General features: G+C 42.4%; 1 protein-coding gene across 7 annotated transcripts in view; it reads left to right on the forward strand.

The window, feature by feature from the left end:
• ANO1 (anoctamin 1) overlaps window positions 1-25,235 on the forward strand; it is a 79,832-nt gene that overhangs the window by 37,180 nt on the left and 17,417 nt on the right. For 2 of the 7 annotated variants that reach the window (XM_064657215.1, XM_064657216.1), the window contains exons 4-16: window positions 2,357-2,455; window positions 3,957-4,108; window positions 5,390-5,444; window positions 7,891-7,942; window positions 10,530-10,595; window positions 11,092-11,147; window positions 12,654-12,695; window positions 16,173-16,237; window positions 16,819-16,953; window positions 17,909-18,069; window positions 21,315-21,397; window positions 23,016-23,027; window positions 23,853-23,924. In XM_064657215.1, the coding sequence (XP_064513285.1) occupies window positions 2,357-2,455; window positions 3,957-4,108; window positions 5,390-5,444; window positions 7,891-7,942; window positions 10,530-10,595; window positions 11,092-11,147; window positions 12,654-12,695; window positions 16,173-16,237; window positions 16,819-16,953; window positions 17,909-18,069; window positions 21,315-21,397; window positions 23,016-23,027; window positions 23,853-23,924 (1,050 nt within the window). The remainder of the gene's footprint in view (window positions 1-2,356; window positions 2,456-3,956; window positions 4,109-5,389; window positions 5,445-7,890; window positions 7,943-10,529; window positions 10,596-11,091; window positions 11,148-12,653; window positions 12,696-16,172; window positions 16,238-16,818; window positions 16,954-17,908; window positions 18,070-21,314; window positions 21,398-23,015; window positions 23,028-23,852; window positions 23,925-25,235) is intronic. The other 5 variants (XM_064657218.1, XM_064657220.1, XM_064657219.1 and 2 more) reach the window with 3 other exon arrangements.

The raw sequence follows: 25,235 nt of genomic DNA on the forward strand, positions 1-25,235 counted from the left end.
CAAACAGTTAGAGAGGATAAGTGGTGGTCAAATCCTGGGAGATGCTGAGCCCCTCCTGTGAACCTGACTCTGATCAAGGTTGCACAAGCCCAGCTCTTGCAGAATTTGATGTCAGTTCTGGCAGTGCCATCCTCACCCAGGGATTTAATCCGCATCACAGGAGTGTGCCAAGGTGTTGTTGATGCCCCAGTGAGGTGAAGTCCCTGACTTTTCCTGGCCAGGACTCGTGGCACATCCACTATTGCAACACAGCTCGTTGGTGTGTTGTCACATCTCTTAGCCAGGCTTAAATTGCTCTGAAGGCTGAGCCCAGTTTGGTGGGTTTACAAAATGCAGTGCTTTGAGTCCACTGGTAATTCCAGTTCTGAGGAAAAAAAAAAATACCTGATACAGGGACATTTTTATCCCTCTACAGAGACCAGAAGGGAATTTAATTTGCAGGGGAGGTTTCTGGTGCACGCTCGGGCGCGTGGGTCCGTGCTGCAGTTTGCTCTTTCCATTCTTAGACATGAACAGTACAGCTTGTAACTCCTTTCACCTGTACCCTGAAACCACTACATTCTATTAAAAGACCATTAGCCTGTGTAAAAAAATGATGTGTGTGAAGTGCTGCCAGTGTGTGATTAGTAGGAATAGACACAGCCATATTCATTTCAAAGAAAGCTATTACAATTAACTGATCCGACCAATATGCCAGAAACTCCTGAGGGAGAGGGTAAACATTTATGCTGGGTTTATTTACAGGATCTAAAAGCTGAGATAAACATTTAGACCCCCTGAAAAGAGTGTTAGGAAAATAAATCCACCACCTACTACTCACAAATTTGACATTTACGTATTTTATATATTATATATATTATATATATATATGTATGTAATATATATTTTTTGCATGGTCTAATGCAAAAAAACCTTAACAAACCTTTCCCTTCTCTGTCTTCCAGTGAAAATAAGACTTGCTTTCTGTCCAGCTTGCAGGTTGTTGCAGTGAACTGAAAGCTTGTCTGTGCCAAGTCACAGATATTTAAATCCTTTGCAAGATGGGAGGTCCCACCTGTGACATGTAATATGATTTCAAATTATGCAGAAGGGCTCAGGGTTCAAGCCAGGGCACTGTAAAAGAGAGAGAACTCTGTCCTTTCAGTGCAAGATACCAAAGCAGATCAGGAAAGTATAGAGAAGACTCAGGGATTTACACAGTATAGGGGGGGAAAAACCTGCAATCACTGGGGCTTGAAAAGCCACAAAGTTGCATGGGAGGCCTTACTGATTCCAAAAGAGCAAAAGTTTCTTTAACAGATGATGATAAGTCACTTTATAAGTCACTTTAACTCTCTTCAATGAAGTGCCTGGATGGGCACACACAGAGTTGTGGTCAATGGTTTAATGTCCAAAAATAACTGATTAAAACAAGACAGTCTGGACAGGGCTTGGAGCAACCTGGTCCTTCCATGGCAGGAGTGTTGGAACTGGACGACCTTTAAGGTCCCTTCCAACCCAAACCATTCTGTGGTCCTCTGATTAACCAATTTCTGGAAATCCAGTGAGGAGTAAAGCTGTGTGAGAGCTCATTATTGTACTGCCTGAGCTGGTACAGCAGCAAGGTTAGAAAGATGCATTAAAGGTCATTTTTCTTCTGTTTGCTGAACGCCTCCTGGTTTGATATCATTTGTCCAGTGCCTTTGAAATGATTGCTCCAGTGGGAGTAAACATGGGTGTATGTGGGAGTGCCAGGAGCAAACATCCATGTCCGGAGCTCAGAGAATTAGTGGGCTGCAAGAACACCACTAACACTGTCATTAACTTCTGTCCTTCTTTCCTTTTGTTTTGTTGAGTTCTTCCTACCGGTTTTCCTGATCATAATGTGTAGTGATTTAATGTAAATAACTCACATTCGGTTCTGAGGCTGCTCCTTTGAGACACTGGGCAGCTCTCAGGAGGCTCTCTCAGCCCCAGTAATTACAACTCACTCACAAAATCATGCCATTTGGCTGCATGCCTGTGCTTCACATTTAACTGGCTTTGCCTGTATTCGTGTCCATAGGCATTAGCTTTTATTTCCCAAACAGTTTTTAATCTGTTTAACCTTGTGGTAATTGTTCTGGAAGACAATGGCATTTTGGAGTCACATTTTATGGCAGCTCAGCACAGTGAGGTGTTCAGTGATTGTCCTGTTGTTAGAAACCAGCTGTCTCAAACAAATGAGGTTTATCACGTTGGCCGTAATGGACTGATTGTTCCTTAAATACGTATCAATCACAAGGGGAAAAATATTTAATTTTCTCTCATCAGTAACCTTTTCTCCTGGGTTTTTTTGTGTGTTGTTGATTTGTTTGTTTGTTTGTTTGTTTTAAAGACTAAAATCCATGGGATTGGATTTGTAAAAATACACGCACCGTGGAATGTGTTGTGTCGGGAGGCAGAATTTCTTAAGCTCAAGATGCCCACAAAGAAGGTGAGTCATGATTTTCCTTTTTCCTCCTGAAGGCTTATTTTAAATATATGCTCACCTCAGAGCACCTTAATGATGTTGAATTTTTTTTTTCCCACGAGCATTTTAAAAATAATTAACTAATCTGCACCAAAAATGAGAGTCACAAACTTGCCTGGGGTAGCAGGAAGAATAAGGGGAAGGAGGAATGGAAATCAAGAATTTCTGTCCACTACCACTATCTGTACATGATGAGAATGATGTCATCCTCAGTGTGTTTTAAAAGAAGAGGTTGGAGTTGATGATGAAATTTCTGTGTGTGTTTTGGACATTTTTTTCTCACTTGAAGCACCAGACTTCTGAAAATGAACATAAAAATAAGGAATTGTCTTGCTGGGTTTGGTGACTGTTCATGTACATCGTGAGTCACACTCGCAGGAGTTGGGGGCCACTCTCCCACAAAATAAATTGCCTTTCAGAATATTTGAAATACCATTAAAGAGATGACAGTATATTTTCATCAATTCTAAATCACCCACGATAGATGGCTACCTGTTCAGTGAGCACAGCTTAGAGATGGATTAATATTTAAACACAGACTAAGTGCGTGTCCCAGACTGCAGAGGGAAGTCTATAATGGAGCAAGAGACAGTCTCAAAGCCCAGCATCATTTATGACAACAGTAAAACTGCACTTTTGGTTTGGATTTCATATTAATCCCCATTATTGCCTCACTCACCACCGATTCTAGTCAGAAGCACAATTAGGTTAAAAAAAATCTGTTACCATCCTGTGGTTAAAGCTGCTTTGCCACAAAAGTAAAGTTCAGGTGGATATTTTGTGAGGGGTTTTTTGTGTGTGTAGAAGAGGCCACCTAACCCTGCAGACATTGCCCAGGAGAAGCCACGTGCCTGGCAACACCCTCAGATCCCCAAACCCTTATTTCCAGCTGGTCTTCCTGTGGTGGGAGCCCTGCCATGGATCTGCACGTAGTTTCTGTGGCTCGGAGAGGGAAGCCTATAATCCTCTTTTTTGACCTGCTAACACCACTCCTGCACTTAGTGCTACAGAACTGCAGTTGGCAATACAAGATTTTTTTGGTTCATTTATATGGAAGAGGTGAGACTCCTGAAATACAGCCAGTATTCCCAGGAAAGCCCCCTGGGAGAGTTGTTTTGCAGAGGGGCCCTGTAGCTCCTTTATTTCTTTGTCCCACTGCACACAAAAAATTGTAAAAGCCAGAGGAACCAGTGCCTCAGGAGCCAAATGCTGATTATTTGGAATCAATCATTGGCCAGGTTTTGTCTCAGAGGAAAAGCAATAGGTTTCCCCTGCTTGCCTTGGTCTTTGACTTTCCCATCCATCTCTGTCATCCTGAATGATTTCAAGAAGGTAACCCGTGCTCCTTGATTGTTTGTTGGGATGTACTTATTTAATTGCTGCTTTGTTCCTTACAGTTCACCCTGACTTATGGAAACCAAAAAACCAACGGAGTTTTACTGTTTTTCCCTTTGCCCCCCTTCAGATGTATCAGATCAACCAGACCCACGGTCTTCTGAAAAAGATTAATTCTGTCATTCAAAAAATAACAGAGCCCATCCAGCCCAAAGTGGCAGAACACAAACCTCAGACGGTGAAGCGCCTCTCCTACCCCTTCTCCAGAGAGAAGCAGCACTTGTAAGTGAAAGCTTTCCCTAAATTTCCACATCAGCAGGTTCCAGCCTCCCTGGTGGCAGCTGAGGCACCAAGAGGTGAATGGGGAAACGAACACCAACACTTCGATAGGGATTACTGCTCCATTTTGCAGCAAATTTACTTGTTGGCGGATTTTCTCTTTTTTTTGGCTCACTGTTGAGGACTGAGTCTTTGTAGAGCCACTCTGTGAAATCTCTGTGTTTTATCTGCTCTTGTGGCACTATATAACCGTACACTTCAACTGTTAGGCTGCCAAACACGATTTACAGTGTGGTTTGCAATGGTCTCTTTTCCACATAAAATAAAATGCTCAGTAAAATTTGTAGCCAGAGATGTGGGCTGATAAGTTTTTTTAGAGTAATTTCATTTATCTGGTGTGGGCAGATGACACAGGTTCTGTGAGCCAGGCCTCGCCTTTGAAGCTTTATGAAGTCACTGATGGCTTTGCCATCGATCTCAGATCAGTAAGAACAGCTGTAAATGTGGGTGTAGGAAAAAATCAGAAGGTGGGGTCCAGCCAAAGTTTCTGCTGCCCTGGATATTGCTTTGCTTTGCTGCTCTTCCTTGGCCAGAGTCCCAGCAGAGTCACTTTGAAGGCTGTGTTTAGGGATGTGCCAGCTGGAACAAATAAGTCCCAGGGCAGGATTTCTTCACTGTACCTACAGTATTTTTAGTTTTTCATCAAGGGGTGCAGAACACTGATGGAGTTGTGTGTGTGAGTTGGGTCAGTCAATGTGTGTGACATCTGACACGGTGTTGGACTTGCAGGAAACGTGTTTATTGAGTGTAGGATGTTCCTGCAGTGAAGGAGCCTGGTGGCTCAGAGGAGGTCCAAAAGATGCTCCTGAGCTTGGGTGTGGATGTGCCTTTTGCTGTTTGGCTTTTTCAGAGAGACCGTGTCTTTGCTGAATAAGGGAGGCAGGAGTGGCCTCACGGGGTTTCAGGCACAGAGGAAAATGTGGAGATGATTAGGGGAAATTCAAGGCCAGCAGTGGTCAGGAATTCAGCTTCAATGAGCATCAACAGTCTCTTTTGTGCAGAAAATCCCCTAAACATACAAACCCAGTAAAATGTATAAGCAGCCTCTTTAAATTGTGGGAGTTGGGCTGGATTTTCTTTTCAACAATGTTTCTACAAGCTGCTCTTTAGTGGTAGCTTTGAGAAACCCCCTGGAGAAATGAAAATATTGAAGGGGTCAACAAGAGCAGGAAATTACTGACTCTTTTTTTTAACCTAATGGGCTTCCTTCTAATCTTTTAACAGATTTGATTTGTCTGACAAGGATTCCTTCTTTGACAGCAAAACAAGAAGCACTATAGTAAGTACTGAATATAAATAATTTATGGTGGATAGTGCCTTAATTGTTTGTTGTGTTAGCAGCCCCTTTGCCAGCTTTAATACAATGCTTGTTCAAGTTTGCTTTTCTTAACCAAATGCCAGGGTTCTCCTGTGCCATCAGTTATTAAAATTATAAATAAAGCACTTCCACATTTAGCTTCTGTGCTGAATAGTGTTTGATGCTAACAGGCTGCTGCTTTTTGGAAAATCATTTGGATCTCCTTTCTAGATCACATTTAATCTGGGACACAGTTTCTTAGTAGAGATATCACCAGAAAGGGATATTTAGATTCTGCCACCAGCTGCCTGCACCCCTATTGACTCATTTACCTTTTTGTAACTATGATGTTGCTCTTTTTGCAAAATATTGGAAAATACCCCAAGAGAAATTCCAATGGAACAGCCAGGTGTTTACAGGGAATATTAGTTACAGTTTGGGAGGAGGGGGGAGTTCTCTAGGATGGTATTAAAAGTGTTGAGGTACATGATTTTTATCTGACTTACAGAGGGTGGGGAAGAAGCCACTGAGGGGGGAATTGAACGGACATCCAGGGCAGCTGGAAGGGACTGTGCCAAGCAGCACTTGCTGCAACACTTTTCAAAGTATAACATGGACTCTTTGCCCCATTCCACTGCCCCTAACTGGTGTGTTGGAATGTGACTGCAGTCCTGCTTTTATCTTGGATTTAACATTAGCCTTGTGGGATGCTGAGTGGTTTCAAAAAGAGCTTATATCACAATTTAGAGCTGCCTTTTATTGCTGAGGTGATAAGGGGTGTGAGATATCTAACTCTGCTTTCCCGCTTTGAAATTCCAGCGTATTCCATAACGTAGTTCCCCTCTGGCTTGAAGTGCAGTGGTTTGATGTGAGTGCAGGTTGTCAGGACAAAGAGAGCTTGGCCAGGGAAGGCAGATGCAGCAGCACAGAAATGGAAAGGAAGAGGACAAACATTGATTTGGTTTGTTTGAGATAAAAACATTTAACTTGAGATTGAAAAAATAAACAGCAAAAAGGAATAGATTGTAGGCTTTCTTTTATAAATGTCTAGATCTAAGTACTACTTCCTTGTAAGTAGAAGGAACTTAAGGGAGCAAGTGAAGAGTTAAAATTTGTGATAGCAGGCTGAGCAAGACAGAAAGACAAGATGGCACTGTATGACAAGAGGGTGAGCAAGACTAACTAAAAGATGGACTGAAACAGTAGCTTGTAGCAGAGGCTGAGAGGAAGAGGAGGGATAGGGTTTTTTTAAACTACTCAAGGAACACTGGACATATATCAGTAATGCTGGTGGTGTGCTGCTTTGTTTTAAATCCCTGTAAAAATCACCCAGCAATGAAGGGCATATTGAATGCTTCCCAACACCATTTTATCCTGTGTTCCTTTCTATTTGTATTCTTCTTTCTTAAAAGTTCTCTCCTGCCTCCCTCATACGTATTTTTGAACCACAGTGCAAATATTGACCCTTCCGCCTACTGCAGAGTGAGCAGGAATCTAGTCACTACCCGTGAGTCTTTGCTGGATAGAAACTAAGCCCAAGACCTTTTAGTTATTAAAAAAGAAAATAAAAAGAACTTACAAGTGGAAAACTCTCTGTGACAGCCCTTTAACTCAGCGGGGTTACAAGACAACAGGCAGATGAGCTGTGGGGCTTGCCCCGGGTGCCCTCGCTTGCTCCCTCACGTGAATTGGGCAGCAGCCAAGTTAGCACATGGATTAGGGAGCCAGGAAACCAGCCCCTGACTCCTTGAACAGGCCAGGCAGTGGGCAGCAGACGCTTTTGCTCCCGATTTTCCTGTGCTGCCTGCTCCCCTGCCAGCCTCGTGCCGGCCGGGTGCCTGCCTTGCCCGGGAGCGGCCGAGAGCTCGACCTCCGGGGCAGCCCGCTGAGCCGTGCAAAGGTTATTTGACAATAAATGCAATAAATCCCAAAATAAATACGTCTGTTTTGCCACTGAGGTCAGGCAGGCTCAGAAATGTTAAGGTCAGCCCGTGTTAGTCCCGTTTGATAAACGGCTGCGTGCTGTGTACGCGCCGTGAGACCAAAGCTCTGCTGGAGCCCTTGGACTGGGGCCAGCCTGTGCCACTGGAGGCGAAGGAGGAGCTGGTCTGGGTAGAAGAGGGCTCCTGATCCTCAGGCAATGCCTAACACAAGCAAAAATAGCATTTTTGGGTAGATGCAGCCCCGTTTCCCCCGATCAATTCTCTCGGTAGCTGGCTATTTAGTTAAGCATTTCTCCCTTGCACGGATAACTCGGCGTGGAAAGCTCCAAGCCCCGCTCTCCTGAATGCCGTGACTTTTAGTAAAGAATGATGACTTCATTGACATCTTGGTTTTGCCAATATTGGAGCTGTACACAGAAAGATTGTGCTTTTTCACTGGCAGTGTCTGGAGTAACCCTTTCCTTTCTTTTGTTTTGCTCCTGCAGGTCTATGAAATATTGAAAAGGACAACATGTACCAAAGCAAAATATAGCATGGGTAAGGAACTTTATTTAGCTTTAAGATCGATATCATTTTCAGGTATTGAAAACAATTGCACGTTGTAAATGGCTGTGGAGTTCAGGTTCTTCCCCTGCTCTCTAATTTGATGTACGTGGATGTAATTGTTTTATTTGGAAATTTGATTTAATCAGCGTAGCTCTTTGACATTTTTTCAAATGTGACTTTGGAGATTCGACTCTAAATTAAATGGTAAGTGAGCATTCAGCCCCTGCAGATGTTACTGAGGTCTTTTGCAGCAGAGCTGGCTGCTGATACAGACCAGCGGATAAGCTATGCTCTGCCCTGGCTCAGTTTTACCCCCACTGAAATGGATGAGGGTTATCACCACGAATTTCAACAACTGCAGTGAAAGTCTTGGCCCATTCCCTTTAAACAGGAACCTCACATTTTATAGGGGGGTGTCTTTTCAGTGCCTTGAGTGGAATGGTCTTAACTGATGACTGCCCAAAACGCTGTCCTAAGTGGAACTGAGATTAATCCAGTGGAACAGCCAAGGACTAAGCCTTGCACTGGAGCTGGCCCTCAAAACAGTTGTTTCATGTCAGGGGTGTAGAGTTTCTACTGCCATGACCAATAGTTTTAGGACTTCAGCCTTAGGGTTTGTGCTGTAGGAATTAAATTCATAATGCAGGTAAAACATGAATTGCAAATCAGGTCACCTTAAAGATTTGTTGGCAGCTTATCCTGTTCAGCTGTTATAAACTTTATTTTATACATATTTAGGCACGTACTTGACCATGGGACCAAAGTTAACAAATAGTTAATGGTAAATCAAAATAAATAAGCTAGAAGGGTGAATTCCCAAACAAATTTCTGTGAGCAAAGTGCATGAACATGGGAGAAAATGTTTGATAACTGTTGAAATCTGTTATAGCGTTTATTTGCTTACAAGCAGTTAAATAAAACAATGAGAACTTGAATTACAGGTAGTTCTGTTCAATATTGACCCATCAGCTGCTTAGAAAGACAGCAAATAATAGAAGAATAACCATGCCAGAAATCATTTCCATGCTTTGGCTTTTGTGTTGAAGTAACAACATACAATGTACAATTGTTGACTCCTTATATACACTGAATTTTGGTGTTCAGCCAGTATTAACAGAAGTGCTGTTCTCTGTAGCCTGGGAAATCCAAATTAATCTGTGACTTTCAGGACCCTTTTCAAGTCTGGTGCTGGATCATTTTCACTGGAAATTACGTCGTTGCACTCTTGAAAGGGGAAGGTCACACAGCTCAGTTTGAATTCTTGCCTTGGAGATGGTTTCTCACTTGATTTTTTTTTTCCTTTTTTTTTTTTTTTTTTTTTTGGTCCAGAAATGGGAAACACATTAAAGATTAGTTGAATAAGGCAGAGGCTGAAGGATGGTAGAGTGTTAGGATTCCTGGATCGTTCTTCTGCCTAAGACTGGCAAGGCCACACAATATACCTAATAAAAACATCCTTAGGCCAGGCCAGCCCAGCCATGGGCACTCAGCATAACTCAGCCACATCCTTTGTGTTCCAGTGCTGGAATGCTGGGTTACAACCCAGCAAACAGATTTGAGCAAACACAGATAATGCTGCAACATTGCTGCCCAGCAGGAAAAAAGGCAGCTGCCCAGGGAACACTGCGGTCTTTGTTACTTATTTTGAAAATTTGTGAAAATGTGACTCTGTCTTCATTGTTAAATGTAGAGGGGGGGATTATGTAGCTCCTTTTTCAGTCACACGGCCCTAGAAAAATAATTTATCTGCTCACCAGTTGTTTCTGCCAGAACATTTGCAGACAATTCATAGAGCTGTATAATCTTAAATAGGGCTTTGAAAATTAATGATACTGCAAGATACTGAGCACTCCTGGAGCTGTTCCTCCAGCAGGTGATTAGTATCTCGAAAATGTTAATGAACTTGAAAAATTCCCCTTTCAAGAGCAATCAGAAATGACTCTGTGAACCTACAGTGTTCATAGTTCATAGTGGCTCATAGTGGTTCCTGGTTCATAGTTGCTGTTCTTTCATGTCCAGTCCCACACTCTTTTCTTAGCAATGAACTGATGGGTGACACGGAGCACACTGTAGCACATCATTTTTCTTCTCTTTTTTTTTAAAATCCTTTTGAATTCTCCCCAGTGCCAGTGGCCAGATTTTTTTTTTTTCCCCCAGTTGGCATTAATCACCCTTGCCTTGCACAAAGGCAAGTGCTTGCCTTAGCCCTGATTCAGCACCCAGAACTGGTTCACTGACTCCCCAAACGGATGACACGACACCTCCAGACGTGGTTAATGCACCATGATCGGAAGTTCCTGTGTTAATGTCAGCAGAGAATTAGAGAAGTAATGAGCTTCAACCCTTCAAAGTCCAGGTTCCCAACCTTTGGGAATGGTGCAGGGAGCTGCAGTGTTGTGCTCCTCCAGACTTACACGTTTAATTCCTCCTGCCCCACCCATCCTCTTATGGATGAGGGGGATCCCAGCCCTGGGAAGGCAGGATGCCTCACAGCCCCTTGTGCCACGTAAATTTATAGATGAAGCATTAATTGCTTTCAGCCTCATGCATGTTCACTAATAAACGGATGTGTAAACAGGGAAAGGAGAGGGAAGAAAGAAGGAAACTACCCTTTTAAATAAAAGACGAAAATGTGGTAAATATGGTAAGTATTACGCCAAGGTCTTCGCAAAGGCTTTCCCTACAATTTCTCTGATCAATCTGAAATCTCAATTCAAAACTCTGTGTGGGTGATGTGTGTGGATGTGTGTTTCCATGTGCCATCAATTCCAGCCATATCCTCCTTGTGATCCAGCCTTCTGCTACACTTTCAAATCTTCAGGCTTGCCCTTAAATCAAACTGACTTTTCAGAAAATGTAATTTATTTTAATGACTAATTTCAAGTCATTGGCTTCTACTTCTTGATTCTCAAATATATATGACTTCCTCTTGCTCTCTGCAGTTTTCCATTTCATAAAATGAGTCGTGTATAATAACCTATATGATTAAAAATGAAACTACATGGAAAGGAATGAGATGACAGAAAAATCATTATCCGATCAAATGACTGTTATTTTGAGGGAAATCTCCAGGAAGGATGATAAAGTGAGACTGTCTAGCCTTGAAATTATAAATAACTATTATGTCTTTATTTTTCAAGGGATCACCAGTCTGCTTGCCAATGGAGTTTACAGTGCTGCATATCCTCTGCATGATGTAAGTGATCTTGTAATACATTTTACATGTCTGCTGCCTGTCACCAAAAAACCCTTTGTGTGTTACGTGTTAATGGCATTATCCCAGACTAAAGTGTTTTGGTTCCTGACTTCCTGCTCGCTTGTACCACGACTGCAGGAATTCCTGCAGGTTGTTTCCATTGTTCTGCTCAGTTTTAATGGATTCCCCCACCTCTGTCCTGCATTTGGTGATCATAAGTGACACTGGAACGTAACATTAGAAGAGTTGTTTTGGGGAGTTTAGCAAATTAAATGCTTCTGTTATTTTCTGCCCTTCTGCTGAGGAGATCCCTGGCATCAGTGCTGGGAAACATATTTATTCTTGGGGCACCAAGGGCTGGTTCCCTCGTTGCCTCCCTGAATCCCCCCTGGCTGCATGGAGGTGTCAGTAGCTGTGTGTCTGTGCCATCAGTTGCCACTGGAGCAAAAACCATAAGCATTTTCTGAAGTAACATATTTCCTGGGACTGGGTGTGACTGCAGACCTTCTAACTGATGAAACCTGCTTTTGGGCAGTTCACTAAGATGTCAAGAGTGTGTTCAACTGTGGTGCTCCTGAAGAGGGTTATTGAGGGCTGAGGAATTTTGGTGACACTCATACCCAGGCTGCGAGTCCCCGTCCCGCCAGAGGGGCACACAGCTGGATGCTGATGGCATTTTTACTTAGAAGTTCGAGGTGCAGCTAGAACTGACAAACACACACTCAGAAAAGCTCAACAGATGTCAAGGGGACGTGGCAGTCACTCTCTGTGTGAGCATCCGAGGGCTGTCGAGCCTGGTGCCGGTTTTCCGGCCTGGGATGTGAGGATGAAATGTGTCTCCCCGGTTTTCTGCTCTCCACACTCACACTGGTTTCACATGGGACTGGGAGAATTTTGTCTTGGAGTAACCAGGAACAGAACAGCCTCTTTATCTGCCTGATGTTTATCATGAATGTCAGGACCCTCAAACTGCGGCCGTATCGTGTAGAAATCAAGAAAGGCTGAATAAACTTCTCTGCATGTTCTTGCCTCACGTCTTTAGACAGCTACTGATAGTCTTGTATGTAAGTTATTTATTGTCTTAGTTTACTCCTTCATCTTATTTAAAAATAGCTCCAAATTAAAACCTCAAATCTAATCAGCCCTGAGTGTTTGGATCTGGATAGGGATCAGCTCTCTCAGCTGGTTTCTTCTCTTTCAAGTGGACTGAGCTGAACCCCAAATACCATGGCAATACCACATCCTTTCCCCTGACATTTTTAGGCCACCTTTATCACTTATTCATTCCTTTTCCCCCAGTGACAGACACAATTACTCTTTCTTAATGTGCCTGATGACAGAGGACGAAGTGTGCCATGACAAATGGACTCCTAAAATACAGCATTATTTTACAGCTTGCTTTTTCTGGTTTTGATGCATTAAGTGAGTGGGATACAGGGGAATGCAAATACAGAGCAGTCCTGGGCACAGCTCACTGAATGACGCAGATTTTCTCTTTTTTTAAAGGGTGACTATGAAGGTGAAAACGTGGAACCCAATGACAGAAAAGTAAGTTGATACAGAGGGGGTTTAACACATTCACAAGAGTCCCAGCCTGAAGAGTCACCTGTTGCAATCTGGATGTTTGCCAAGATTCCACAGAAAATACTGCAAAAAGGCACTAAATGCCAAGCAGTAGAAGTACAGAAGTACTTCCCAGCTTTTAAATTTGCCTAAAATGTGGAATGCAGTATAACATGTATAAATAAGCAGCATATATGGTATGTCTAAATAAGGAATATGTATAAAATACCCAGCTCATAGGTTTCATGCCACGTTAGTAAGAATATTGACAACATTTCTATGTGACTCCTCCTAAAGTTCAGATGATTTCAGGCCAGCTCTGATGAGAATATGCTCAGTCATATTCTGGTATCTGTATCAGATACAGATCCTGCTTTGTTCCATGGCAAACTCTGCTGAATTAATTTGCTGCTGATCTGCAGTGTGAGGATCAGAACTGGGGGGGGGGGGAAGCACCTGAAAACACAAGCGTGAAAGTGACTGGGAAAGATAAATATGGAATATTTATCAGGAATAGGAGGTCCCCAGCAAAGCTTTAATGTGTGCTCTTCAGGCAGAAACTGCCCTGTGGATGCACAACGTTTCCTTTCAGTCCGTGGTTTAAATTGTGGTTTTATTGTCTGTGTAGTGAAAGACATCAGTTTATTGCGGTAAAACAAGTGGGAATTATTCTAAGGAAATACTTTTCATAAGGAAAAAAACAAAACAAAACAAAACAAATTTTTGCCCTTTGTGGAAATGTTGATTTCTTAAATTCAAAGTGTAGTTACTCCACCCTCCTCATCACACTTCCCTAAAGAAGTCTGGCTTTTGTCTCTGTGTGTCAGACAAAACCTGAAGTAGAGAGGTTACAACCAGTTCTCTCAGGAGGAGCTGCTAAATTTGGGTGTCATGTGGTGGCTTTTAGACCTGAAACTTTGTCTTTCGGGCTTGTTTCGTGGTTTCATCTCCAAAGAAATGCTCTGGACATGCATTTCTCGTAGGAAAAGGAGATCCAAAGGCTTTCAGGTTGGACATATAAAAATAGGTACCCAAAATTAACAGTCTGCTGGGCCTTTAAGGTGCAAATGGCTCATCAAAGGACAGTGGATGTTGTCCCCCTCCCTCTATTGATTTGTGTTAAAAATACCACATACCTGTCATTTCATCTTTAAGCAACACAACACCCAACCAAAAATAGGATTAAAATCCATATTTTATGGAAGTGTCTGGATTATCTTCTTCACTGCTAGCATTTCAAACCTCACAAATTCACTCATTTCACAAGTTCATTTTGTGTTTGGAAATGTTTACCTTGGCTTTTGACTTTAAGTTCCCTCAAATAATCTTTTGGTGTCTTTTGGCGTGTTTCTTCTGGTTTCTCGAAGCTTTCTTTAATCTAATCCAGTGCTAAGCTAGGTCTGTGCCTTTTTTTAACAAGAAAATTAAAGATTTGAGGCATAGAAATGAAGTAAATATTTAGGTCTAGTGCACTGATCTCCTCTAATCACGTCTTTGAAGCTGTGCTTTGAATATCAGGCTGATAAATGTCAGGATAAATGAGATAATTCATTTGTACTTTAGACACAAATTTGGTTTCGAGTTGCACAAAACTAAAACATGGCACTGATGCAAAATCCCTTTAGCTGAGTATTTTCCTGATATGCCTGACAAGCTTAGATCACAGAAAAGGAATCCAATTTACAGCACAGACTTAGTTGTAAAAAAGAAATTAAAACAGAGTGCACATGGATGTCAAGGTGCCCCAAATCATTGCTTCCCAGACATAGGCAACGGGCCTTAAACTTATGGAAAATGTGGTCAAAAGAAACCTAAAGCAGAATAAAAACAAAATATACAAGAATTTTGCTGTTTAATAAAGGCCTGCTGTTAGGATTCAGTTTCTGCCTTTACTGTTGTAAGGAAATTAATAAAGATTAATGATTTTGTGTTGCTGAGGGGAAAACCCACAGTCCACTTAACATTTTTGACGTCACGTTTCTGTAAAAGTTAAGGCGTTGCTTTTTTTTTTTTTTATTTTCTTTCAATGACTCGAACCATTTGCCTGAGAAGTACAGCAGCTGAGCTTGGAAGGTCTGTGTTAGTGGTTTGTTTGGCAGGAGAATTCCAAAACTGCTCTAGAAACAGTTTCTGGCTGCGTGACTTCTCCGTGATAAAAGTGTGAGCGGGAGGAACGGGCACGGGCAGCGGTCAGGCTCTGGTCTGCCCTTCATTTCCCTGGGGAGATGGAGGAGTTTGATATCTGTCAAGGTTCTCATGATAAAATAGCCTGTATATTTAGGGAATAACATCCTGTTTGGGCTGTTTGCTGTGAACAAAATTCACCATGTTGCCCTCCCTCTGATGATCCTGGTTTAGGTCTCAGTTCCCCTTTGAGCTTCTTGCAAAGCTGCACTGGGTGTGCAGCCCTCACCCCACCCATGGGGGGTTGTGTAACCAAGCTCTGACATCTTCTTTTTGTTTCATTACCCCACATTCAATGAAAATAAATACCTCAGCAGTAATCAGTTTATGCTCTTACGTTTGGGGGGGAAGGGGGGAAGCGATTGTGTTGTTGAATTAATAAAAACACAAGTGACTGTCCAAGGGTCTCCTTGAAATATCAGTCCTTGCTCCAGGAGCATTTACCAAGTTTATGTCACTGGGATGAAGCAGGGAGAGAAGCAGTAAAGGGAGATCTGACCTCACAAGCAGATATAAAGCTGTTCTTCCCCCACAGAGGAGGTGCTGGGTGGCCAGAGAGCCCAGTTCATCATCTTCAGTATTTTTTGGGTTTCTTGTTCACTCCGTTAGCTGAACAGAATAAATAAAATAATCAGGTCTGAGAAGAACTATTTACATATTTTACAAAATAAAGGATAAGTTGAAGGTCTCAAAGGAACCTATTTTTGCGAGGGATTCGATTTTTTTAAATCAGTAATGGGGATCATTGTTCTCCTTGGGCCATATCCTAACCAAAAGGAAGAGTGGAAATCGTTGGGTTTCTTGTGGCTTAAAGCTGAAAAACATCCTAAATGCAGCCTTCGAGGCACCTCTGCCCAGCACCTCTTGATGGATGCTGAATTATATAGTTTGTATAGCAAAAACAAACCAGTTTATCCTAATTTTTTTTTTTCTGTCTTCTAAAAGCTCAAAGCATATTCATCTTTCACATCCACTCTGCTACGGAGCATAAACCCAGGACTGCTCTCCCTGTCTCTGCTGTGGTTATCCATCAGTCCAGTTGCTGAAGAGCCTTTTAATGTACTAGAATTCATCACTGTGTTAGAGCATGCCAAATCAGCACATTTATTTTTTAATGCTTAATGCAGACCGAGTGCATTGGCATGTTGTGGGTTGAAACCACAACGGGGTGAGACCAGAAATCTCCCCCCCCCAACCCAGTGTGAGCTCTGCAGTTTGCTGGGGCCAAAGGAGAACACGCTGCTCCTTCAGCTCTCACCTCTCCTTTCTGTTTTGCAGCTCCTGTGTGAGGAGTGGGCGAGCTACGGAGTGTTTTATAAATACCAGCCAATCGACCTGGTGAGGTGAGAGTTGAGCCCTTAAACATCGTGTTTCCACGGGGCAGAGGTGAAGCTGTGCAGAGAGGTGCTGATGGGGGTGTGCAGGCGGGGTGTCCGTGCCCTCAGTGCCACCCCAGGGGATTCTGGAGAATGGGAAACTGGGAGAAAAGGAGTTTTTGTGTGAGTTTAGAACGTGCTGGTGCATCCCGCCTAGAGTGAAAGCTTTTTAATTTTGAGTCGATTCTGTTTGCTCATGATGAGACTCTCTGAAGAAAACGAGGTGCTTTTTTTAAGAGGATTCACTCACAGAAGATCTAAAGATACCAATTTTGCAGAGCAGAAACGTGGGGGGGGAAAAAATGACTAGTTGGGCTGGCTTGTTTTCATGGTGCCTGTATCTCTGGATGAACTCCAAGCATCATGAGAAAGAGAGTCCTCTGAGAAGAAAAAAATTCCCACAGGTCATCAGATCTTACTTTCTCCATGCTTAATCCATCTGTGATTCATAATTTTAGCCACGTTTTATTTTAAGAAATAGGAAACATTTTTCTCTCTCTCTCTCTCTCTCTCTCTCTCTCATTTCTTTTTTTAAAAATTTATTTCAGAAAATACTTTGGAGAGAAGATTGGGCTATATTTTGCCTGGCTGGGAGTTTATACACAAATGCTCATTCCAGCTTCCATTGTCGGGATTATCGTTTTCCTCTATGGCTGTGCCACTGTGGATGAGAACATACCCAGGTAAAACAAATAAATAAATAGATTCTGTTGCTGGAGGGCACTGGAAACTCAGAGTTATCTTCCTTTAGAAATGTTTAGAAATGCCCCCTACCAAGGGCACAAAAGAGCCCATTTTAATCTCGTTAGCGTTTATTGTTAATTTTACATGTGGAGTTTGCATTGATGTGCTACAAATAATTCTTGGCCAGTTGCTCAGGTAGTTGGGTTTTTTTTCCTAGCTGAGATCATTATGTTAAAACAAACCAACAAAATACTGCTAATGATGGGGTTTGGTGCTTCCCAGCACAAAATGCTGAGGGAGGACATTGTGTGACTTAGAGATGCATCGAGCATGTACATCGCTCAAATAAGCAACTGTGATCAGATTAACAAAGTCTTGATGTCCTCCTATTTTTAATCCTTTAGTAAGTTTTGCATTATGATGTTTTTAAAGCCCTCTGATTTTGCATTATTTGCCCTTCATGCATCATCAAGCTGGAGATGCAAATTACATGGTTTGTACAACAACCATGAGCCCTGAATAACAAAGCAGATAATGGATACAGAAAAATAGATTTTTTTTTTTAATTCATTAAGACTGCTTTGTACTGCTTCCAACAGTTAAAGAAAGTCAAAGGGAGGGTCACTGTTGCTATTACACAGATGGAGCACAGAGAAGATAAATTGGTTGAACTCCAGTCTCTTGATACTTGTACCTTATCTATCACTGTAGTTAGAATTTCAGAACAAGAATACTTCAGTTTTATTTTATTCTGTAAGATCCTATAGTAAAAAGGGCTCAGCAGCCATGAGGATTTCAGCCCCTGCTATGGTGGAGGTTACAGACAGGACTGCTCTGAGTTCTCTGAGTGGTATCTGATGGTCCTACAGACCACCAGAGGAGAAAAGACCATCAGAGCGTGAAGAGGGAGCCACACTGACCATGCTTTTCCCACATCTCGTTGCTTTGTTGCAGTATGGAAATGTGTGACCAGAGGAACAACATCACCATGTGCCCCCTGTGTGACAGAACGTGCAGCTACTGGAAGATGAGCTCTGCTTGTGCGACTGCCCGTGCGAGTCATCTGTTTGATAACCCTGCAACTGTCTTCTTCTCAGTCTTCATGGCTCTCTGGGGTGAGAAGATCTATGCCTTCATGTTAAGTTTTTAATTACTTACAACAGGAAGGAAAAGAAGAGATAAAGCAGTGTATTTATACTCAGGCAGTTAATGATGTAAAGATCGTCTCTTTTTTTTCCTTCTTTTTTTTTTTTTTTTTTCCTTTCCTTTCCCATGAATCTGCCACGCCCAAATTTATATTCTGGACTGGAGGCTAAAATTCAAAAAGTTGCTCAAGCTGAATATCAAATGAAATTGTTAAGCATCTGTCATAGAGCTGCTGCGTGGTCTGTCAAAATTTCATTAACGGGATTGCACAGCTTGCCAAAAAAAAAAAGAAAAAAAAAGGTCTTTGCGGAGCCAGCTTCCACTTTAGAACATTACAGAAGAAATGTATTAATGTACTCTGGGGTTGAGGGGAGGGCTCTGGGGGGGGAAGTGTAATGGCCTTTAGCATCTTCAGGACAAAGCAACATTGATTCCCGAGCGTGCTCCGAGATGCAATTAAGTTTATCAGCAGGCAGACCCTGAAGTGGGAACAGTGGCTTTGGAGGTATTTTTCCTGCTGCTGGCTGCCCTCGTGCTTTGAGCACATCACTTAACCTTTCCTGGCTTGTCTCTGGAACTTGGGTAAAGGTATTAACCCTCTCATGAAACCTCTGTGAGAGGGTCTTCAGGGATGGTGATGGAGGGCTCTTCTCATCCCTGCTGGAGGAGGGATGGGGACCCCATCCCCAGGCATGGGCACTGGGGGAGAGGAGTTTTGGTGGCCACATACTCCCAGCATCAGTTGAGAGCAGCACAAGATGATGTTTGTCTTCCTGCACACCTTGTGAATTAACATAACGTGGTTTGGATTATATTTCACCTTAATAATATACCCTGAGTTTTTGTTTGTTCTGGGAGCTGCTTTTACATTACCGTACACCTGAACAGATTTAAGTAAAATTCTGCATAATTCAATTTCAAGCAGTGTCTTTTTGGCCAAGGTCTCTGTTTGAGATGATAATGTTTGAGATGATGCAATGCTAGGAGCTCATTATCAAGTACCTTAAGGAGAAGGACAAGGACAGAGGGATTTTGGGAACAGTGGGGTGCAGGTTTGGAGGGAAAGCTGGGAAGTGGTGGGGGGAGGTTGAGCTCAGCCAGCTTTGCAGCAGAGAGGAGGGATTGCTGTCTCTCAGATCATCATCTGGCCATGCAGCATTTAAGGAGAAATGTGATGTACCCCAAAGCAAGATGCAGTGTCAGATTTTAAACAGTCCAATTCTCTCATGCAGAGAGTCAAGTATCAACTTCTGTCTCCCTTATTTACCATTATTGTGAACCCCACGTGGATCTTTGGCCCTGTTGTCCAAAAAGTAGCAGTTTGCCTCCCTTTCCATAGCAAACATGGGTCTCTTCATCCATTTTTTTACAGTCTTGGGCAAAGTAAAGAAGACTGGCAGAAGCCAATTTCTGGGCTCTGTACAAAATCTGAGTTTTGAAGTGGGATGTGGAGCTCCTCAAGTTCTTTGGAATCAACCTAAAATTTAATCGTGATGCAATACCACGTAAAACAAATGTTGTTGCAGAGAGATCTTTTCCAGTTGGGAAAATAAGAACTTTTTCCACGTAGTTCTGAACTTGTATTATTGAATTCATGTACAGTTGAAGAGCTGAGGCAGAGGAGACCCAAGTAACCTGCTCAGGACACAGGGCACCTTTAGCACAGCAAGAAAATTAGCCCAAGTTTAGGGGTATTAAGGTGAGCAAACATTAGGCCAGGCTTTCTTTGTATTGTGGTGGTGTCCTAACACTCTGGCAAACTCTGCTCCCACAAGCCTTAAACTGGCTATAGAACCAAAATGAGCCCTGGTCAGAAGTTCAGCGTTAAACATGGACTCTAGCCTAATGCTGTTTGGTATTAAATGGCATTAAAAATGTCAGAGAATCCAGATAAGATCGTCTGGACAGCAGCCTTTGGGAATTTTTAAGCTCCACTTACGCTTAACGAGCGCAGATGAAATATGAAAATGCAGGTGCTCCTGGCAGAGCAGTGCTGCATCACTCCCTGGCACCTTCACCGAGGGCTTCTGAAACGAGCTGGCTGTGTTTCAGACAGTCTTTTCATCTTGCCCTGTTGTAAGCCAGTGCCCCAGAAGGGTTTCTAGTAGCACGAGGGAACAACATCCCGTTCGTTTTCCGTGTTTCTGGCTGCACGCGGGAGCTGCGGATCCCGGCGTGAGAACTGCTGGGAGAGGGGAGGCAATTCCAGGACCATGACACAGACCCTCTTAAGGCACAGCCACGGCCATCCTGATTAACAGGAAGCCTGTGGCTTGTGAAGAGGCTCGGTTGTAACTTTTCCATGTGAGAGTTTTGCTTGGAAGGCGAATGAGTGTCACGGCCCCAGCCTGGCTCCAGTCATGAGGGTGTCCTTTCCTCTCTATTCAACTCTCTTACCCTCTCCCTGCCTCTGTTTTTCTCTGGATGTGAGTGTTTCTGAGCACATCTGTTAATACTCACTGCAGGAAACTCTCCTGGGAACACCATTTCTTGGTAGACTTGCCTCTTTCATAATCACTTATTTGTTATACAACTCTGGTGTATTCCCAGCATCTAAATATGTCCTCTGAGAACTTGCTCGGTCTCAGGGGCAGATAGACTGATATAGACTGGGATCATTCATTGGGACTCAAGAATTGCTTTAATGAGGTTTTTTTTCTGTAAGTCTTCTCCATCAAAAAAAAAAAAAAAAAGGCAGTGTTTTTAGTGATAAAAACCCACAAAGGCTTCCTCTCTCACAGCCTGCCCACCACCAGCCATGAGTGTTCGGGTTTGGGTGTGATGATCAGAGCCAACCATACTGTTAAGACCTTTAGATGGATGTTAATTACATGACATAAAAATGCTTTATCTTGACATCTTTGAGGGAATAACCCTACCATCAGTTCAAGCTCAGTTAAATCCCTCACGTTTTATACAGATAAAACACAGGCTTGTTTGCACTTATGGATGAAATTATACACAGATGAAGACCATTAATCACACGTACAAATATTTAAATAAGCTTGGGTGCCTGACTTTCTTAGACCCCTTAGAAATCGCAGGCACCTTTCTACACGAAGCTGTGGGTGCAACAAATGCCCTTTATTTATTTTTTTTTTAGCTTACCTAGATAAAACATTTGACTCCTGACCCATCAGTATTTCCCAGACTGTTGAATACAAGAGAACAAAAATGAAGTTGTGTGGTATTACATGTCAAACTGTTGTTTCAGCTGCCACCTTTATGGAACACTGGAAGAGAAAACAGATGCGTCTCAACTACAGGTGGGACCTGACTGGGTTTGAAGAGGAGGAGGTTTGTCCCTTCAGTTCTGACTCTTTCGCTTCCACCGTGGTGTTACCAATAGCTCCTCACCCTGACCTGACAGACTTTGCCTCGTGGGGAACCGTTCTTGGGATGTTTCCATCATTTAGGAGAAAGGAAAATCTCTATAACATGAGCTGTCCGAGGTTTTTTTTGTAGCAAGGGTATGACTAGTACGTCTTGTTGCCGTAGAAACGTAATTGTATAGCCACAAAATGTGATTTTATTTTTTTTTTTGAAGCGTGTAGTCGGGTCACACCTAGTGTGTAGGCATGGAATATACAGCTCAGAGCTCACTGCTGGGCTGATGTCAGGGTGCCAACAGCTAAGGACCTCATTCATCACACACTGCTGTAAACCAGGAATGAATGTACTGGAGCTGATAAAGTTACAGCACTGTAAAATAAAGCACTGAGAAATTCCTGTTAACTTTAACGATGCAGGATCAAGCCCTGACTTGGAAAATACCTCAGAAAGCACTGCCAGACCTGTGGGCTTTGGGGCATTGGGAGGGACATAATGTGGAGGTGGTGGGGTTTTTTTTTCATTGACTAAAAAAAAAAAAATATCCCCAGCCAAGGTCGTACTAAATATGCTAAAGAACATAAAGGGGAAAAGGGCTGAATTTGTATGAAAAAAGCTCATCAAAATCAATGGAGGAAAGGAGAAGCTGAAAAGCTGCATCCCACCTTTTTGCTTTTAATTCTGTCACTTTGCAAAAAAATAAAGGAGGCACCTTCCTGGAGCAGAACACAGTCCCAGCCCCCCCCCCGCCCCAAGCCTTGCCCTGCTGTTGTTATTAAAAGAACTATGACCTCCCCTGTCATATCTCGAGATGTTCTAAATAGATACACAACAAATACTGCTCACGTGAAACAAAACCCTGCCCAGCTCGCTGAGCCTGGCACAGGCATCGTTCCCCTCGCCCCCAAAGTCTTTCTGTTTGAATTATCCCCTCCCTCCCCTTAATATGTTTATCTCCTTCCTTAATATATTTAGGGGCCCTGTGCCAGCAGCCTCTGTGCCGTGTGCTGTGCTGGTTCATACCTGTTTACTGGGGTTTAATAGAGGGATTTATTCCCTGGACACTATCCTGCTCTTTTATTTTTGGCAACTTGTTGTTATCACACATGAAAGTGGAGAGGATTAAGTGTATCTTTCCGATGTCTATCCCCTTCATGTCTGAGTTCACAGCCCCACAGAGCAGCTGCTAATACAGTATATTTTATTCTGTGTTTTGGGTAGTCAGTGCTGGATAATCTGGTCATGTGTTCAGCACCGAATTTAGGCTCCTCCTGCCTCTGATCTGGGGGAAACTTAAGCTGGAATCATGTTGAAGAATCAGGGTTTCAAGTGAAATGTTAAAACCCAAAGTGTCTCATCTTGGGGTGTTTTTAGGGGTGCCTGAAGTTCACACAATACTGACAGTAATGTTACTAAATGCAAAACACGAGTAGACTGATTTTTGCCATCATGCTGTACCTGTGTCTGTTTTATGTAATTTTGAAAATATAAATCCAGTATGATCTGCAACTGTTCAGTAATCAAATTTTTGTTTATTTGTGTTTTTTTTTCTTGTTTTTCGTGGGTTTTTTCTGGTTTCCTGAAGGAGGCAGTCAAGGTTTGGAAAACTTTTTTTTTTTTTTTTAAATCGCTCCTACCTTTTTTATTCCATGTCTACTGATGAATGCCATCTTTTGATCTCCATTTCTTCTTTTTTGAGCATCAGATTTTCTTTAGATCTCCCACTGGTTGCTTTGCCTTTACACCCTCCCGCTCTCCACTTGTTCAGACTTTTTTCAGCTCCGTTCTGTTTCCCATCCAACGCATAATTTTGAATTCTGACTCTTTTATGAATGCATAATTATTGTGAATCCGTGAATCTTTCTGAATCTTTTGGCTGTCTCTTACTTCCAATTGTTTCCTACACCTTCTCCTTCAATGCACATGGAGAATCTGTGGGTGCTGTCCAAGACAGAATTAGGGGAACGCCCCAACTGACAATTCTCTGGGATCCCAAAGCCAAGTATTTTGCAAACCTACAGCAGAAAATTGTTTCCCTCACGAGCTGAGGATCACTGAAATTACAGTTAATGACATTCAATTTTTATCAAAAATGTAGGTAATTAAAATCCAAGCATCATGTCACTTGGTATGAACTGTGCTGTCTGCAGGTTTTGCTGTGTATCTCATGTATTAAATTTAATCTCTGTAACATTGCACGTGGGTGTCCAGATTGTTCTGCAGTTGCTGCTGTAGAACTGTGAATGATACAGGATTTAACATTTTTTTAAGTACAGTCAGTTGACATGAATGACATCAAGTAAATTGGGATTCAGTTAGAAAACTCAGAAATTATCAGGAAATCGACCTGCAAACAGTCCATGTGTAGCTGATACAGAAAACAAGTAATTTTGCTTTTTATTGAATGTGACTTGTTTCACAGGATCATCCAAGAGCAGAGTACGAAGCTAAAGTTTTGGAAAAGTCACTGAGAAAAGAACACAAACATAAAGAGGTATGGTAAAAATATTCATTTGTTTCACTTAGAAAAGACTGAAAAAGAAGGTTGTTACAGCAGGCACTGACCCAAGACTAAGGAATAGGTAAAAAATAGAACTATTGCTCAATTGTGTTTAAATTCCAGGAGTCTTCAATCCTAGAGTACTTGGTGTGTGCCAGGGCACAACACCTGATTAAATCTAGAAATGCTTTTAATGATTAGATTGAGGAGTGTGGCTTGGGGAAACTAATTGAGCCCCATGAAAGGGGCGCTCCTGTCACGTTAATAAATCAAGTTTGAGAAAACCGCAACAAACCATCTTAGTCTGTGCAGTAAAAGTACCTGAAGCCTCTCAGGAGAAGTCCTCTGCCGTGCTAGACTTTCCCTGCAAATAAAAACATTACTGAAGAGCACTAACAGCGATTTCCACGCCAAATTCCAGCTTTCAGAATAACTTTCTGCCTTTTAAAAGCACAGCTTCCATTTTGTTCCACCGAACAGCGCAGCACTCACTTTTGCTTTTAACTTGCTCTTTTTGCACCGTTGTGAAAGAGGTGCTGCCAGTCATCCTGAGAGCAGCTAATCACCCCTGAGAGCAGCTTCCCTGCCCTTTCCCTGAAGGCTGTAATTCTTTCCCTGTGACTGCCTGTTATCAGCAGATTGATTGGAAAAAGCTCCTTTTCTCCCCCATGTACCAGGTTCCACCCTACCAGGAGTTATTCCCCCCCCTTAACTGCAAGAATTTAGCCATTTATGTGCTGTGTTTTTAAGAAGAGAAGTAAAAACTCCAGCTTAAACCAAATCTGTTGGCAGAATTTCCTCTCCTGTATCTGTTGCCAGTGGCACAGTAGCCTGGAGCCATTCCCTAAACAGGGGTTTTATGACAACCCTATGAAAATACCAACTGCAATAACAACATTTACACAATATACTCTTTAGGGGCAGCATTTGTAGATTGGGCTGGTGTTAAAACTGAATTTATACTTGAGTACCATTTTCTTAAAAGATGCTGCAGAGCTGCCAGTGGTTTGTTCCCATTAATCTGTAGGATGCTCTAAGTGGTTCAGTGCCATGTGCAATACCTTTGTTGCAGCAGGTCAAATCCCTTTCAAATCACTTGCAGAAGAGAAAAAATTTGGGTTGCTGCCCTCTTATAGGCTGGGTAAACAATTTTGAATACAGACTTCACTGTATTCTGCTAAAAACCCGTAACATGCTGTACTTTTGAGTGTATTAAGAATTCAGGTCTTAAATGTGAAAGACTAATTGAACAATTAATTAATAATGGTGGCCCCCTAAGAATGAAAGTTGAGCAATTAAGAGGGT

This window comes from Pseudopipra pipra, chromosome 6 (assembly GCF_036250125.1).
Source record: "Pseudopipra pipra isolate bDixPip1 chromosome 6, bDixPip1.hap1, whole genome shotgun sequence".
NCBI classification, from domain to species: domain Eukaryota; kingdom Metazoa; phylum Chordata; class Aves; order Passeriformes; family Pipridae; genus Pseudopipra; species Pseudopipra pipra.